The following is a 19,069-nucleotide window of genomic DNA, read 5'->3' on the forward strand; positions in this document are numbered from 1 at the left end:
TCTCTCTCTCTCTCTCTCTCTCTCTCTCTCTCTCTCTCTCTCTCTCTCTCTCTCTCTCCCTCTCTCTCTCTCCCTTTCCTTTGTGATAAAGAAGGAATGGAAGAATAGCAGTCGTAAAGAGTGGTTGTGGGGATAGATAAGATGAATAAAGTAGAGAAGAAAAGCAAAAAGATTAAGGAGGAAACAAGAAGAAGAATAACATTCATGTAAAAAAAAGGATTAGTTTTAAACATGCAAAGGAAAAGGTATTCTTATGGAAGCTAATTGCTTCAGTGTCTCTGAGCTAGAGGCTACCTAACTGTTTGCTTGCCTACCTCATTTCTTTCCTCTCTCTCAACCTTCCCTGTGGACCACTCCATCCTACTACATATGCTTTCCCTCCCTTGGCTTCAGAGATAATATTCTCCTCTGGCTATCTCCTGGTACTTATTTCTCAATCTTCTTCATGGCTCCTTGTTCTCTTCCTGAACACTTGCAGGTGTTGCCCAGGGCTCTGTGCCTTTACATCCTCTCCTTTGATGTAAGCTCATTCACTCCAGTGTCTTCGGCTACCACTTTATTGTAGATCATAGATAATGATAAAACTAGAGCTAAAAATCATCTCAGATGTCCTCTAGTCCAGCTCCTCATTTGACAGATTATGAAGAGACCTATGTAGAGATGATTTGAGTCTCTAGATTTGATCTCTTTTCTGCATTCCAGTATCACATCAGCCAATCCACAAACATTTATTAAGTACCTACTATGAAGCTATGCATCAATACAGGACATCTCCATTGGGATGCCCCCAGCATCCTAAAACTCAGCATTTCCAAAACTGACATGTGTCTATCTCCCTAATTTTCTTTCCCCCTAGAGATGTTCCATATTCTGACCCCATTATTTTGACATCACCATTCACTTGGTCTCCTATGCTCAAAAATCATCAATCACATCAATCATCATTTATTAATCACCTACCATGTGCCACTATCTTTGTTTTGTTTTTTCCTCTCCTCACCTTTCATATTCAATGAGTTGCCAAGTATTGTCAGTACTATGCCATAGTATCCTTCAGATCTTGTTTTCTCCCTTTCTCTTTGTTCCCAATGCCATCACCCTTTAAGGTTTCATTGCCATCTGCCATAACTACTGCAAGATCCTCATGGTAGGCATCATTGCTTTGCTTCTTTTCTCCTTTAATCCATACCTTTTTTTTTAAAATCAGGGTTAATAAACAGAGTAGATTGGGTTGATGCTACGGACATAGTACACTTGCATTTCAGCAAAGCATTGACAAAGTCTCTTCTTGTGGACAAGATGAAAAGATGTAGTTCAGCTAAAGGGTTTTGGAATTGGCTGAATGGATGGACCTAAATAATGTCAGGAATGGATTGATGCCAACTTGGAGGGAAGTATCCAGTGGTATGTGACAGGGAAATATCTATTCTTGCCCCTGTGCTGTTCAACATTTTCATTAATGATATGGAGAAAGGCAAAGAGTGCTTTTCAAATTTATACATGGTACAAGAAGATAGAATCAAGATCTAAAAAGTTCTTGACAAGCTAGAACACTGGGGTGAATCTAATAATATGAAATTTAATGGGGAGGAATATGGAGTCCTATACTTGGGCTCAAACAATCAATTTTCTAAGTATGAGATGGGGGAAGCCTGGACAGAAGTTAGCCTAAAAAAGATCTGACAGTGTTAGTAGGTTACTTGCAGCATAGTAAGTCAACATATGAAATGGTAGTTAAAAAAAAAAGCAATTTTAATCTGCATTAAGAAAGAAATAGTGTCCAGAAGGAGGTAAATGATAGCCCTATAGTCTTCTGCCCTGGGCTGACAAAACAGCATCAGATTTTCTTTCTCCTTTATCTAACACATCTGAAGTATCGTATTTCATTACAGGCACCACAATTTAGGTAAAACAGTGACAAGCTGGACTTTACTCAGGAGGGTGACTAAGATGGTGGGAAACCATGCAATAGGAGGATTGCTTGAAGAAGCTAGGAGTGTTTGGCCAAGAGAAGGGAGGACTTAGAAAAAAAATACAACAGCTGCCATCAAGTATTTGAAAAATCTGTCATATGAAAGAGAGCAGATTTGTCCTGCGTGGCTTTAGGGGATAGAATTAGGGCCAATTGGTGGAGGCCACACAGAGACAGAGTTAGGTTTAATGAAAGGAAACACTTTCTGATCACTAGAATTGCTCAAGGGCCAGCTAAGGGGCGCAGTGGATAGAGCACCGGCCCTGAATTCAGGGGCACCTGAGTTCAAATCCGGCCTCAGACACATAACACTTACTAGCTGTGTGACTCTGGGCAAGTCACTTAACCCCATTGCCTAGCCAAAAAAAGAAAAAAGAAAAAGAAAAATAGAATTGCTCGAAAGTGGGATGAGTTGTCTCTGAATAGAGTGTGTTCCCCAGCACTAAAGGTCTTAAAGCATAGTCTACATCAGTGGTCCTCCAACTTTTTAATAGCAGGATCCCTTTACACTCTTAGAAATGGATGAGGATGCTTTTATTTATATAGATTATAGCTGTTGATATTTACTGTATTAGAAATTAAAACAGGGGCAGCTAGGTGGCACAGTGGATAGAGCACCGGCCCAGAAGTCAGGAGGACCTGAGTTCAAATCCGGCCTCAGACACATAACACTCACTAGCTGTGTGACTCTGGGCAAGTCACTTAACCCCAATTGCCCCCCCCCAAAAAGAAAAGAAAACATCTTGGTATTATCACAAAAAAATAGTTTTGACCTCACAGACACCCTGAAAGGATCTCAGGGACCTTCACAGGTCATTGGACAGCACTTTGATTAGATGATTACTAATTGCGAATATTGTACAGGAGATCTTTCAGATTCCTTTCAACTCTGAGATTCTGTCTGATTCTGTGGAATGGGAAGACTGATTATGCAGCTATTAAACTAGTCTAGATGTGAGATAATGAGCAGCTGAACTGGAGTGATAGCAGACAGACGGATGGGATAGATATTGCAGTGATAGAATTGATAGGACTTGGTAACTGACAGTATTTGTGGGATGATGAAGAAGGATGAGTTAAAAATGACTCTGAGGTTACTAGACTGAATGACTTTAGAGAGATGATGGTGCCACTAATAGAAATCAGGAAATAAGGAAGAGTAGCAAGTTTGGAAGGAAAAATGAGTTCATTTTTATACATGTTGGGCTGGAGCGACCCATGGAACACAGATGGAGATGGTGAGTAGTGAACATATTAGAATGGAGTTCAGGTAAGAAGTAAGGCTAGAGACACACATTTGAGAGTCATCTGGACAAAGATGAGAGATAGAAGAGAGAGTCTTAGGAAGGAGGTGCTACAGAAAAGTCAAGGAGGATTCACAGTGAAAAAAAAGTCCCTTGGTTTATAGTTAACTTTCATGTGAACAATCTGAGCAGAGTAATGCAAACAGGAGCCAGCTGCCAAAGGGTTGAGGAGTGGTTAGGAAGCAGAAGCAGTGAATATCCTCTACTCTTGAGAAAAGCCTACTTTTCTAACCCAAGCATCTGAATGACCCATAGGTATTATGTCGGGTCTCTTGCTAGAAAATAGAGAAGGAGGTCAGATAATTTAGCCTTCCAGATATCACTCAATATTAAATTCTTTCTAAATAATAAGAAAATTGACAAATATCAAGAATTTATTTCTGAACCATAAAAAATCCAAAACAAAAAAAAAATAGTTTCTATGCCTCTGGAAAGTGTGAGCATGCAATGTCAAGTCGATACTGTGGAATGAATCACTTTATTCTTTGGGAAGGGCAAGAACAAGCCCAGTAGAAAGATGGAAACAAGGTAACACACTCTCAGGGGCCCAAGCTCTCCATCACTGAAGTGTACTATAAAAGGAGACTTTTTCAAGATCCAGTTTATACAATTCTATCTACCTGCTTGTGTCTAATGATAGCCATCTCTAGGATGGGGGTTGGGAAGAAAAGTAAAGAATTTACATGATAATTTTGTTGTGTATTTGAAAAGAATAGGAAGTTGTGCATAGTAGATTTGCAGTTTCACGAACAACCATCTTTTTATTGTACTTATATTATGGAAATGCTTGTTTTATTCCATAAATTAAAAATAATTTTTTTTTTAAAAAAGGGTAAGAGAAGAATCTCAAAATTGCCTCAGAGGTGAGCCTCATAACCAGCTCTGAAAGTTGGGTAGAGGCCACATTCTACTTGTCCCCATTCTAGCAGCAGGAAACTGAATCAGAGCAACTTCCTAAAGGTCACGTGCAGTGAAAATTGCATTGGAGTGTCGGAAAGAACTCTGGCCTTTATCTAACTAGACCACACTGTTTCTCCAAGTCTTTTCCAAAGCAGATATTATGATCAGATGCAACAGTTACGTACTTACAGGGACATGAAGTAAAGCCTTGGCCTCAGTTTTCTTCATGTTATTTCCTTCTAGTGGGAGACGCTCTATTTTCCCAGTCTGGGCAAAGAGTAAGTGTGTCCCAGGAGGGAGAGGGATTACAGCTGGAGGAACCGAAGGTCCAGGGTGGACTGGAGGAGCAACTGTGCTCAGACCTAGGTAAAAGAAGGTGATAATCAGTTCCAATGCAATGGTTCAAAAGAGCCCACAGCCTAACAATAGGCATTTATTTGTTAAGAAGATGTAACTATGTATGAGTTAAACATGAAAGACAAACTGGAAAAGATGACCTGGTTTCCCTCTATGTTGAGTTCCAAAGGAATATGAACAGAGAGGGAATAGTATTGATCAATGGAAAATGAACTGGCTCGGAATTCAGAGGTCCTGGGTTCAAATCCTGCTTCTGATAATATTTGTGTGACCTGAGGCAAGTCACTTAACCTATCTAGCTGTTAGCTTCCCCAATTCTAAAAAGAAGGGGTTGAATTACAAGGCCTCTAGGATTCCTTATAGCTTTAGATCTATGATCCTATGACCAACATGAAAGGTGTAATTATAGCATTGGGGCTGACAACATCAGAGTAACTTTTCTCTGTGTTAGAAGACTGGTGAGTTTCAACCCCAAGCAAGAACAAATAAAATGTACAGTCATCCTTTGTCAGTTATGGTGGTCATCTTGGTAATTTCATTAATGTATTTAACAGAGGGACCAAGGCAAGAGGGACAAAGAAAAATTAAATTAGTGTTGTTTGCTACTCAACCCTTTTGGTAAAGTGTTTGGTGTCAGACTAGGACGAGATTAGTAGTTCATGAGAGGTTCTGGATTATCTTGGGACATTCTATGTGTCTTCTACATTATCACAGGTAATCAAAGGTTGACTTTATTGGCTTTCAGTAACTGGAGTGCCATTTATGATAGAATTAAGGGATTTGAGAGTGTAAATGGTCATTATTGTCCATCTCCCTTAATTTAGAGAATACAAAAGTCGGGCAAAGAGAGGTTAAGGGTCCAGTGCTACATAACACTGCCAGTTAGAGGCACAGCTAGGACTCAATGCAGGTCTCATGATTCCAAGTCCATGACTCCACCTCACCATTGTATTGTGAATTCAAGCTCATTGGGAACTTTTATGGCTTTACTTTGTCTTTGGAAAATCTGCTCAGTATCTAAAAGGTCTTAAGATACAGATAAAAACCAAACAAATGACGTTAGATCACTTACTGAGACTCAACAGCTATCAACTCCCACTCATCTGAGCAAGCAAGGCATGAGGTGAAGGTCTAAACCAGGCTCTACAGATCTATACACTCTGATCAGAGCTGCTGACAGGCCAGTAGTAGAAAAGAATTTAAAAACCCTGGGCTTTTAGTTTCTGAAAGTTCACAACAGGGAGCCCTTAGCATGATTACTATCACTAATCCCAATTACAATGAGGGAGAAGAGTCAGAAAGGTGAATATCTAAAACCAAGGGTTAAATAAAATCCTTCAATTCATTAGCTAAAGGGCATTCTAATGATTGGAACACTTAAACTTTTTAGGATAATTTTATGGTTGAAATTTTTCTTAAGACACCATGAGTGAGTATGTGTTTATGTAGAGCAGTAATTCTTAAAGAGGAGTCCAGGGACATCTAGGGGTCCTTGAAATCCTTTCAGGGAGTCTGTAAGGTCAAAATTATTTTTATAATAGTACTAAGATGTTTTAATTTTTAATATGGTAAATATTGATAGGTATAACCCAATAATTTTTAAGAATGTAAAGGGGCTTTGAGACCAAACAGTTTGTGAATGGTGCTGATGGAAAGGATAGTTGGAGAGTGTGGTAGGAGGTAGACTTGGCAAGTGTACCAGTTCAGGGTTGGAACATCTGATAGATACAGTTGGTGGGTATTGAAACGGGTCTTTGTCTTTAATTAGATCTGTATTAAAACATCACGGAAGCAATAGCTTCAGAAATTTAGTACAGAAAGGGACATTGAAAATCACCTAGTCTAAGATCACCCCTATTTTACAGAAGAGGAAACTAAGGCACAGAACACTTAAGTGACTTGTCCACTTTCACATAGTATTGTAGTAAGTGACAGAGTCAGGCTTTGACTCTGGGTTCCCCGATTCCAAAATCAGCAGTCATTGAATTGAACCATGTTAGTTTCTACTGCATAGCCTGATAAAACCAGGTTCACTTGTGTGATATGAGGAGTTTTCTCATCCAAGACCCCTGAGTTTAAAGTTAACAACTTACATGGGGGTCTCATTCCAGGGCCGGTCCTGGTGCCATCAATCTCATTGCCATCTCGATCCACACACCAACAGTACCCACTGGAGTGGTGGCACTGCATTGGTACATAATGCCCATGTTCATCACATTCTGGAACAAACTGTCCTACAGGTCTGGGCCATCTTGGGTCAGTGGCACCCACTACTCCTAGAACATGTTCTCTTTGACGCTGGCATCTGGTTTTCTCTACTTCTGTTAAAGAGTTAAGAAGAAAAGGTGGTAGTTGGCACTGCTAATAACCAATCTGTATTTTTATTGAGCACAGAAAAAAAAAAGTTTCCATTACTTCCAAATTGAAGCATTATAATTATAGTTTCATTGTTGTCTGGACTTTTAAAAAAAAAGATTTTAAAATTTTCTTTTAACTTTTGTCTTATGTTGTCACAAGCTCTTGATTGTGTAAATCAATTTAATTCAATTTAACAATCATTTATTGCATCAAACCAAGATCAAATGTACTGGTGACAAAATGTGAAATGATTTTTTTCCTGACATTTGTATATTCTTCCTTTATCAGATTAAGGCTGCCTGTAACTGCTCAGTTACACAGCTAGGATCCCAATATAGAGAACTGCACACTTTCATTTGCTGGAAGAAGGGATGAGACTTTTTTTTTCCCCCGGATCTCCACCATTTGCTAAATAATGCTAATCCCTTCCTGTTACCTGGTATTTACTTTGTATATACTTTCTTTCTACTTATGTGGATACATGCTTTCCCTGGGAGACTGTAAGACTGTAAGAAAGATGATTTCATCTTTGTCTCCATATCCTTTGTGCCTAGTACCACCACTTAAAACTACTCAGAGTTGACTGGCATTTTTACTGTGTCAATCTGATGGTCTGTGACCTGCGGCTAATTATCTGTGTCTCGTGCTGTGCTTTAAATGAATGTCAGCTGTGGTGCTAGTGAACTCTTGTGTGCTTCCCTGACTATTAAGCAATGGTTTTCGTGTAAGCATGCTTACTAAATCTGTAAGAGAAAGATGGGAGTGGTGGGAAGAGATGGGCTTGGCCACTGTAGGGCTGGAACATCTGGCAGAAACGACTGACTGATAATGAAATAGGGTTGATAATTAAAACAGATGTAAGTATGCACACACAAATACCACTGCTTGACAGTCAACAGAAACACGTGAGAGAGACACATATTCTATACCTTATGTCCATAAGACATCTTGGCCTGACTGTTACACATTAATGCTAAAAAAGAGACAGTCAAAGCAGATCACCTTCCCTATCTGCCCTACTCCTAGTTCCTAACCACACTACCTGACTGGGTTTCCTCTCTGGTCTTAGAGTTAACTCTTTTGTTTTATACATACAATATTTTTTTGTTTTTTTTTAAATTATTTTCATTTATTTCATATTTCCCAATTACATGTAAAAAGAATTTTAAAAATCTTTTTTTAATTTTGAGTTCCAAATTCTCTCCCTCCCTCCCATCCCTACCCCTTGAAAAGGCAAGCAACTTTATTTTGATTATATATAACCCTTATGATGATGATGATGATAATGATGACAACAAAATAATAATAACAAACTCACTTATATGCCACTTTAAGGTTTAAAAAGTACACAGAAGTAATAAAATTGAAATTTATATTAGCATTTTATAATTGTGAAACATTTTCATATATAGTAACTCAACATCACAACCACCTATGTGGTAGAAGCTACATGTATTATTATCTTAATATTACAATTTTTTTAAAAAAATTGAGACTAAGAGGTTAAGGAGTTTGCCCTGTATCACATGGATAGCAAATATCACAGCTGGGATATGAATCTATGACTTTCTGTCCAGTGCTCATTCCACTATTCCATTCCAATGCTTCTTACATACATTTCCTTTATCTATGCCTTTTTTCTCTTTTTTCTTATTTAAATAAAATTAAAATTAAATTTTACTTTATTTTCAAATGAAGATCTGCTTTCTCTCCCTTCTACCTCCTTTCCTCCTGCTCCATCCCCATTGAGTAAGCAAGAAAAAGAAAATCCCTATAAACATGTGTAGTCAAGCTAAACAAATTCCCATATTGGCCAAGCATGTCCAAAAAAATGTTTCAAATCTGCATCCTGAGGCCATCATCTCCCTATCAGGAGGTGGGCAGCATGTTTCATCATGAGTCTTCTGAAATTGTGGTTGGTCATTATGTTGAACAAAGCTCCCAAGTCTTTCACAGTGGTTTGTTTTTACAATATTGTTGTTATTGTACCTAAATTGTTGTGGTTCTCCTCAACTCACTCTGCATCAGTTTATATAAGTCTTTCCAGGGTTCTCTGAAACCATCCCCTTTATCAATTCTTACATCACAATAGCATTCCATCACATTTATAGATTGTAATTTGTTCAGCCACTGCCCAATTGATGGGCAATCCCCTCTCTACTTTCAAAGTTGTAGATCATTCAATTCAATGAAATCCAAGAAACTGTGTGCAAAGCACTGTTCTAGGCCCTAAGAGAGGAACAAAACTGAGATGGGATATTATCTTTGCCCTTGTGGAGTTTACATTCTAATAAGAAGTTGTTGATGTTTTAATATAGTAGGAACTTAAGACCTAGTAGGATGATTACTCTCTGGTCATTTCTTAACTGGACTATTACAACATCTTCCTTCTTATCACTTTTCCTAACTGATCCTTTCTGCCAAAGTTGTCTTCTCAGACCATTATTCTGAACAAAGCATGCTTCTTTTGAAATCCCTGTGATGGCTATTCCTTGAAGTAAGCATCAATTCTGCCTGAAGTCCTCACCCTCTATATCAAGTCCTCCACAGCTAGAACAACCTCATAAGCACTTAAACTTCCCTTCATCAGATTTTTTTCCTCCTAAGTTGCAATCTAGGCCTCGTTATCTGAGATGTTCCCCCTTCAATCATTCAAATAGCCCCTTAAGTTCTCTTCCGTGAAATCTTCTCAGATTGATTCATGGACAAGCAACAATTTCTTGATACTTATCCAAACAGAGGCACAGTAATAAGAACAGAAAGACATTTTAAAAATAATTTTTACAAAGACTCGAAATGTATGTTTCATATAGATTTAGTATCAGCATTCCATAAAAATATATGTATGTTATATACTTCAATCCTTCAAAATTTCATAATTTTCCATCATGTGAGTAATTGTTCACCAACACACCTCCCCTCCATGCCTTGGTAGAAGGTAGTTGTGGGCTGGTTAATGTCACCTATTAGCCAGCCTTCTGGTAATGAGAATTTACCTAAGTAGGTACTCAGATTCCAGGTGAGTAGATACTCACCTAGGCTGAAGACTATTTCCAATGATGACCTACGTGCAATCAGTGGTGTAAAGGATGTCACGCAGAAATGTAGAGTTGGAACAGAAAGTAGGCCACTCAAAGTCAACATAACAAAAGTTAGGGACAGCAAAAGATGAATAGCCTGAGTACTGACACCCACAAAAAGCAAAAAAATTCCAGCCCCCAAAAAAAGTATCTAGCACATTGGGTCAATCCTCTGGAGGATTTAGGGGAGAAGGCAAGCAAAAATCCCACAGAATAAGAAGGCACAGATGAGCTATTAGTGCTCTTGTGGGGAATACCCCCCTCCCCCTCATCTCTATGAGATCGTGCATCCACTGAATGACTTAAACATTAAGTTCCTCAGATAACAGTCATTCACCGGGTTGCTATTAAAGGCCTTTCCAGTTTGTATCTGGCAGTTTAGACTTAGTTGGCACAGCTTTTAGGAAGCTGGAGCTGTTTTCGTGAGATTATGAAGTATTAGAATAGGATTTTCATTAGTTCTCTGAGTTCTTGAGGACTACATCAGATAATGAAAGCTCTGGAAAGCCCTTGAGCATGGGCTCAGTGTCAAACTGTATGCTTTCATCCCCAAACCAGTCTAATAAAGTCTGGTGGGTTTCATCACCAGGTTGATTGCAGGGTTTTGAATTTTTCAGCCTCAACAACTCTCACAAAATCTACTAAATTATGGAAGGGGATGGGTGATCTTTATAGGTGTGGGCAATACCTATAACAATGAAATAAAAAGTCTTTGAAGCATTGAATTATATGTATGTGAATACATATATATTTCTTTAGTAGTGTCTTATAGGCCAATGTCCACTAATAACTGATTAGTAATTTAATAACTGAATTAATAACTGGTTAATCCTATTCTATGTATTTGTCTTAGAGCCAACCAGTACTGGACTTGAAATCAGAAAGATTTGGGTATGAATTCTACCATTAGACATTCACTAGTTACATAGTTGAAATGAACATCCAAATTTAAGAGGTCACAGATCCATTTGAGAACTGGGATATCTGATAAAGAACGTTGGCTTTACAGCCAGAGGATCTGGCTTTGAATCTTGGTTCTGCTATTTAGTAGAGTAGCTAAGTGGCATGGTGAATAGAGTGCTGGGCCTGGAGTCAGGAAGATTCATCTTCTTGAATTCAAATCTAGCCTCAGATATTTACTAGTTGTGTGACCCTGGGCAAGTCATGTAACCCTGTTGGCCTTAGTTTCCTCATCTGTAAAATGAGCTGGAGAAGAAAGTGGCAAACCACTCCAATGCCTTTGCCAAGAAAACCTCAAATGGGATCACAAAGAGTCAGCCACAACTGAAAAATCACTGAACAACAACTCTGCTATTTAACAGCTTTCTGACTGTGGGCAAATCACTTAATCTCTCTGGGTCTCAGTTTCCTCATCTGTAAAATAAAGGAGTTGTATTTGATGACCTTTAAGGTCCCTTCCAGCTCCAAATCTATGATCCTATTAAGCTTGTATTAATACTTCTGCTCTTGACCTATTTAACATGACTGCTGCTTTCATTAGGGACCATTTGTACAGCAAGAGGATTGTTGTTGAGTTTGCCAAGTGATAACTTTGTTTGTGTACCTTAAGCTAATTTTAAAATTGGATTAAAACAAACTTCCCCTACACTAGCTTTGGAAAGAGCACACAAAACAGACACAAATAAGTAAATCACTTAGAATAAAAGGGTCAACATTGCTTTTAATCTCTTTAACTGTCCATTGTTGATTGACATAAACTGTCATTTCTGCATCTTAAAGACTTTTGAATCAGGAATGCTTGGCATGATGCTCAAACATATGGCAGAGCTCAATCAGTGCTGCTGCTGATGACACTGGTATGTCATCAACCCTCCACCCAATCAGGGAAGGGAGTACATATGGACCACTCTTTTAAGACATAGAGCACAGCTTCTCTGATTTAATGGATCATAATCGAAGAGTTACTGTGGGAGAAAAATGGATCTCCCCATGGCTGATTTAGCGATGAACCTCTCTGAATGTAATTAGGCTGGTTGTGAGAGGACAGATATAAAGTCCATCACTGGGCCCAATACTCAAAAGCAGGAAGATGAAGCCTTTGATGATACACATGTGTACCTACCCCTATGTAACAGTTACACACTCATTTTATTTGCACCTTCACTTATACATCCTCATTTTCCTGCTTGTCATTTTTAGAATCTCTCCTAATGCATAGAAACAACATGGTTTCATGAAAAGAGCACTGGAACTGGGAGTCAGAAGAACTGAGTTCAAATCCTGGCTCTCCTGCTTGCTACCTGTATAACCCCAGTAAACCATTTCATCTTTCTGAGGCTCAGCTTTTTCCTTTGTAAAATGAGTAGATTGTATAGTCACTGAAAGGAGCTGAACTCTGAGTAACTTAAAAACCCATGATGGTCATAGAAAACAAATAATAATAAAACATATCTTCTCTTAATCTCTTTAACTGTTAATCATTGATTGACATAACATTATTTCTGTGTCTTACAGCCTTTTCTAGCAGGAGTGCTTGGCATGGTGTTCAAACACATGGCAGGAGCTCAATCAGTGTTGCTGATGATGACATGGCCATCATGGTGGATTTCTATACTAGACGAGGAAAGAGAATTTACACGTTGTCAGATGTGTTCATTGTGTTGTCTTTGTTGTTATTTGTTTATTGTAAGTGTTTTTCTTTGTCACAAGGGAGGGTTCAATGTGAACAAGTGGAGGTACATTAAAAAGACAAAAAATCTTTTTTAAAAATCTAAAAAGGGGGTTGGACTAGATAGTCTTTAGACTAAAAAGTGAGGGGCTTTCTACGTAGTATAAGGATAGGTTAATTGCAACTAAGTTTTCAAGGAAACGTGATTTATTCTTTTTTAATGGGTGAAAGTTGATAAAAAGTTTACAGTTAATGTGTTGTTTGGCCACCATAAAAAATCTGGAATTATAATTTAGATAGCAATGCTGCTAAATGTTGTGTCTCATATTTACATACAAAAGAAAAAAATTCCCCTCAATTGTGACTCAGGAAATGGAATTTCAAGTGTGTTTATGGGACAGGGATATCATCAGTTTTACTGGGCTGATCTCTTTTTGCCTAAAGTACAGTGTCTGGGGAGAAGCACAGAGATAAGAGTTGAAAGGCTGATAATGAAAATGAGGCTTTCCTTTCCTCTGAACTGAGGGTCACCATCCATCCAGGTCCACAGTGAAATTTTCCTCTGAGGACTTGAGGGTAAGAACACAGGTCCTTCATGTCTTGCTGATAAAATGATAAAGGAGGAAGAGTAGAGTGTCAGAGTTAGATGCAAGAGACTGGGGTTTGAATCTCGTCTCAGAGATTGGCTGTATGACCATAGGCAAATCATCTAATTGCTCAAATATTTGGGTTCCTCATCTGTAAAATAAGGATAATGATACTCCTGCCACCTACCTCACAGGAAAGAGATTCACATGCATAAAATGCTATTTAACATGAATTATTATCTGCACAGTTCATGAAATAATCACTGCCTGCTAACTCCTCAAGGCAGCAAGATATTTTGAACAATCTCTACGTGTACACACTAGAACCATACTAGTGTGAGGGGCTGCTCTTTTTTCTTGTGGACATGTTATTCATTCAAAAGGACAGAAAAAAAGGATATTTTGTCTGAAACATATAGAAAAACATCTAGAGGAGAAACACAAACAATGCTAAGAGAACCTAAGAGAAAAGCTGCCCTCCAGATAAAAGTGCTTGAGAAGAGATATATAAAATTTTGAGTAGACCAAAAAGCAAAGCTTGCTCCTCAGATGGAAAGGTACTAACTGATGGTAGCAGGAGCTATAGTGCATTGTTCCTCAGCAACAAATTTGAACGTGACTATTTTCAGGGCTTTTTGAAGGTTATTGCTAGGAAATTCTGAGTCAACAAACTATCTGTGAATCAGGAAAAAAAAATTCCTATTGGATATATCTGACAGAAATGTGAATTTAGAGTTTCTCAACCTGAGAAGTAAATTACTTCACATGAAGAGGTCCTGATTGCAGTTAGGAGAGTCATTAAGAAGCCAGATGAGAAGACTTAAAAAAGTTAACAAAAGAAGCTTATCATAGAGCAGCAGAAGCCATGGAGATGAGAAGCTGATGTGAACTGAACACAGTCAGATGGGCTCTGCAGTTGATCAGGGAGCTGATCTGATTGAAGACAGCTTTGGTGCCGGGAGCTGTTTAGAGAAAATGGCATGTGTGAATGAGAGCTAGCTGGGAAAAATTGCCTTGCTCTGAATTACTATCTATACCTTGAGAAAGAAGAAACCTTTAGAAGCTTGCCTACATTGGCCTTTACTGCCCAGTATGATTTAAGGTGGAGGGTGTAGGGGGAGAGGAGGAAGCCCTCAACAATTATAAAGAGGTGACCTCAGTAATGGGCAGCAAGGTAGTACAGTGAATAAAAAGCCAAGCCTGGAGTAAGGAAGACTCACTCATCTTCCTGAGTCCAAATCTGGCCTCAGATACTTACTAGCTGCATAACCTTGGGCAAGTCACTTAACCCTGTTAAAGGCCTCAGTTTTCTTAACCATAAAATGAGCTGAAGAGGGAAATGGCAAATCACTCCAGTATCTTTACCAAGAAAACACCAAATGGGATCACAAAGAGTCTCAAATGAATGAATAACAATGACCTGAATGTGTATTTAGACATAGCGGAACTACTTCTCACAGAAAGAGTGACTTGTTACCTCAGTGCCTAGACAAGAGAGCAGACCTAGGAAGTTGTGTATGCCTCAGGCTTAAGACTGCTGTTAGCTAGAAGAGTGGCTTACACTGACTCAGTGTCCAGAGAGTAGCAAAGAAGTGGCTTCGTCTAGCAGAAGAGCAGAGAAGCTCAAAAAAGAAATGAGTGACATGCGCTGCAAACTGATCCCTAAAGAGACCATAGGCAGCCAGTCCTGAAATGCAGACTCATATAGTAATCATAAGCATACTATTTCCTGTTCATATGTCTCACTGCTATGTTTCTTTAGTTTGTATCCACTTCTTTGAGCATTGGTAAGAGTGTGACTCTTGGATGGATGGATTGTTTTCTTTTGATAATTCCTGCTTTGGGCTTTTACTTAATGTTTCATGTTTAAGAGTTAATTATGTCATTGTGACTGGTTTGTGTGAACTGCAAGCAAACCAGAAAGGGTTCGCAAGCTAAAATTGTGGGTATAGTCATGTATTTTGCGTTACACCAGGACCCCAACAGGAAGTTGTAGCTATCCTTCTGGAGAACCATCTCAACTTTCCAGGATGGGATACAGGTAGGGATGAGTGAGTCAATCCCAGCTCAGGAAGATCAAGAGCCTGGAGAGAATTGAGGGGCAGGAAGGAGAAGTGTTACAACACCTTTATTTTTCCTGCTACAGTGTCTCTTCATTATCCATTGGCATACAAATTGCCCATTACATACGTCATACTTATTTTCATCTCCCTATCTCTGCCCTTGATGCTCCCTACCAGTTCTCCGCTTCTTTGCCTATATAAACCCCACTGATCCTTCAAGCCTAGCTTAAATTATGTGATAGTATTTACAAGTTACCTCACAGACCAAGTCAAATCACCTCATCATACAAATCAGAACGAGGAAACTGAGGTCCTGAGAAGTGGATTGCCCAAGGTCTCATAGGTTACATGAGATATCAGGCTATGATTATAAATCCAGATCCTCTGGACCCAAATTCAGTATTGTTCTTTATATCAGTGGTGTCAGTCTCAAATAGAAATGGATCCTGCGGGTACATATTAACTGTTGTTGTTGTTTCAGTTGTATCCAATGCTTCATGACCCAATTTGGGGTTTCTTTGGCAAAGATACTGGAGTGGTTTGCCATTTCCTTCTCCAGCTCATTGTACAGATGGGAAAACTGAGGTAAACAGGGGTAAGTGGCTTGCCCAGGTCACACAGCTAGTGTGTCTATGTCTGAGGCCAGATTTAAACCCAGGAAGATGTCTTCCTGACTTCAGGCCCGGTGCTCTCTCCACTGCCTTAACTAGCTGCCCACATATTGACTTAGAAAAGCACAAATTAACATTATCTATATTGTATTGTAGTTTTATTTATTTTGTTAAACATTTCCCAATCACATTTTAATCTAGTTTTGGGCACTCCAGAACTTTGCTGGCCCCAAACTGGACACCTCTGCTTTACACTATGTCATATAACTTTCTGACAATCTTAGTTTACTCTTCTAAACTCCTAGTATGATAGGGATAAGAAGTAGACTTAAGATTTCATTGGTACAGGGAGCTCCTTCATAAGGCAACTCCTTTTCCCAATACAAATTGGCAACATTTCTGCAAATTATGGTCTTAGAGAGTTGCATGAAGCACTAAGAGGTTAAACAGCTTGCTCAGGCTAACAGCCAGTATATGACAGAGGCAAGACTTGAGCTATAGCTTCAAGGCTGCCTCTCTATCATTAATACTACCCCATGTGGCACTTAAGTAATCTCTCATTGACTCATGTATATTCATGTCTCTTACCTGGATTGAAAACTGCCTGAGAGCAGAGATCATATTAGACTTCACTTGTTTCATTCTTTATACTTGTTATACCTAGTATCTAGCACATAGTAGGCAATTATACTGTTGTGCCCAGTAACTAACACATAGTAGGCATTTATATGTGTTATCCCCAGTTCTTAGCACATAGCATACATTTTACTCGTCATCCTCAATAATTAGCACATAGTAGGCATTTAGTAAATACTGATTGATTCCATATTTCCACAATGCTTTTAAAAAAAGTTCCGGGCACATGGTAGATGTTCAATAAATACATACAGGTTGATAAATTTAATCCATATATCCTACATGCTGTTTCCTATACATGACATTCCATCTCTTATCCCTATACCGAGAATTTGTTCCTTTTTCATCTCTCCCACATAATTCCCAACATCCTTCAAAGCTGAGTTTAAATGTCCTATCCTACTGGAAGCCTATCCTTAATCCCTTCCAGTTTCTAGTGCCCTTCCTGAGAAACTGATTACAATAATGGTGATAGGTAATATTTACATAGCACTTACTGTTATTTCATTTGATCCTCACAATAACCCTGGGAGGTAGGTGCTATTGTTACCTCTATTTTCACATGAGGAAACTGAGGCAAATTGGGGTTAAGTGACTTGTCCAAGGTCACATCTGAGGCTGCATGGAGTCTTCCTAACTCCAGTCCTGGTGCTCTATCCCACTGTGCCACCTAGCTGCCCCAAACTATTTTGTACATATTTTAATTTTTCTATGTACATTTTGTACTTCCCCCATACTCAAATGTAAAGTTCCTTGAGGTTTTTGTCTTTGTCATCCCAGTTCCTAGGACAGTGCCTAGCATGTAATTTATCAACAGGTATTAAGTACCTACTATAAACCTACTATAAATCTTTGCTAGGCATTAGAGATAAAAATACAAAAGTGAGGCAGCTAGGTGGCACAGTGGATAGAATGCCAGACTAGAATCAACTGAGTTCAAATCTGGCCTCAGACATTTACTAGCTGTGTGATTCTAGGCAAGTCACTTAACCCTGTTTGGCTCAGTTTCCTCATCTGTAAAATGAGCTGGAGAAGGAAATGGCAAACCACTCCAGTGTCTTTGCCAAAAAACCCCAAATAGGGTCACAAATAGTTGGACACGACTGAAACACAACAACAAAATGCTTCTAAAGATTAAAATGCATTCTACTAGCGTACAGTAGGCTCTTAATAAATGTTGCTGAGCAAAAGAATAAATTGATTAAACCTGTTCTCTCATTTGTCTTAAGAGACATTTCAAAGATAAAGTAAAAGAACTGTTATCCCCCTATGGCAGGAATGGAAACCTACCCATCTAGTGAGGGTAAGAGAAACAGAAGAGGAAGTCATAAATGAGATGTAGATAAATAAACTAATGTGCATGTCAAACATGAACTGATGGTTATGAGAGATAAACTCTGATGAAAGTCAGACAGAAAATGGAAAATTTTCAGCTTGAGAAAGTCCTTCCTGGTCTTCCCAGAGAAGTTTGGGGGATTATCTTATCACTGTTTAATGCTTTCCAATCTGGCAATGTTTTACTTCAGTAAAAACAAACATTCTGAAATACCACCAGATTAGGTTTCACTAGCCTTTATACTGTACAGATGGATAAAATTAGTGGTTTCATGAAACTGCAATAAGAAACTTTCAAAAAGTATCCATTTTTGAAGAGAGTGGTGTTTGAATAAAATACAGGCAGTCAGACACAAAGTCTCTTTCTGAAATACATAAATCCAAGGCTAGGGGACAGCTTTTGTTTAATTGATTAAATATTTCCCAATAAAAACTTGCAACTTTTGCAAATAGAGGTTTCCCTTATTCTGAAAAATTCAATCAATAGGAAAAAAATCAAACTTTTTCAGAAGTTTCCAACGGTCTGATTTTTTGTTTTGTTTTTCCCTCTGGGGTCACATCTGTGATTTTACAGTAAAATTCAGAGAAATTCTGCAGATATTCAATCTATGACCAGCTTAACTTAGCACAATTATTTCATTAGCGCTAGAAGCCCTGGAATTTAAGAATGCTTTGAAGGACTAAATTACGTCAATTGATGCTGTGCATTTTGTTTTTGATTTTTATCTGTAAGACAAGTCAAATAGAGATCATAGGATGAAAATATTTATTTCAAAATAATATTATAATATTTTTGTATCAATTGACATGTCTGGTCCTTCTAGTCGTACTCTAATGAATCTGATCAGAGAGTTAGGATGCTGCCTGAGGTGCATTGCCATTAAGTGACTTACCCAGGGTCACACTTAATGAATAAATGTCACAGGCAGTTTTAAAAACCCAGGAAAATGAAATTTCCTTACTTCAGTTTCAGCATTCTAACCTCTAGACTGTGCTACCTCTATGTACTATATATTAATTGGTTCTTCATGGCAGTAAATATAATTCATAAATGAGTGTAGTTCCATTGTAGAGATTTTCTTACAGGACTAGTTCTTGGAGTGACTTTTAATTCCTAATCAATTTAACTGAATTCAACAATTGAGTGATTATGTGGCTACTAATGTCACTTTGGGTAGGTATGACAGAGATATAGTGTATAAGCTACATTCTCCAATCTAATATATACAGTCTCTCT

General features: G+C 38.4%; 1 protein-coding gene across 1 annotated transcript in view; it reads right to left on the reverse strand.

Annotated features, from left to right (window-relative positions):
* The window catches only part of LOC114049374 (nidogen-1-like), a 110,321-nt gene that overhangs the window by 11,923 nt on the left and 79,329 nt on the right, over window positions 1–19,069 (reverse strand). Inside the window, exons 13-14 of the mRNA XM_027870649.1 lie at window positions 6,627–6,854; window positions 4,366–4,538 (exon numbers count right to left, since the gene is read on the reverse strand). Of these exons, the coding sequence (XP_027726450.1) occupies window positions 4,366–4,538; window positions 6,627–6,854 (401 nt within the window). The remainder of the gene's footprint in view (window positions 1–4,365; window positions 4,539–6,626; window positions 6,855–19,069) is intronic.

Source organism: Vombatus ursinus, unplaced genomic scaffold (assembly GCF_900497805.2).
Source record: "Vombatus ursinus unplaced genomic scaffold, bare-nosed wombat genome assembly UNPS02014798.1, whole genome shotgun sequence".
NCBI classification, from domain to species: domain Eukaryota; kingdom Metazoa; phylum Chordata; class Mammalia; order Diprotodontia; family Vombatidae; genus Vombatus; species Vombatus ursinus.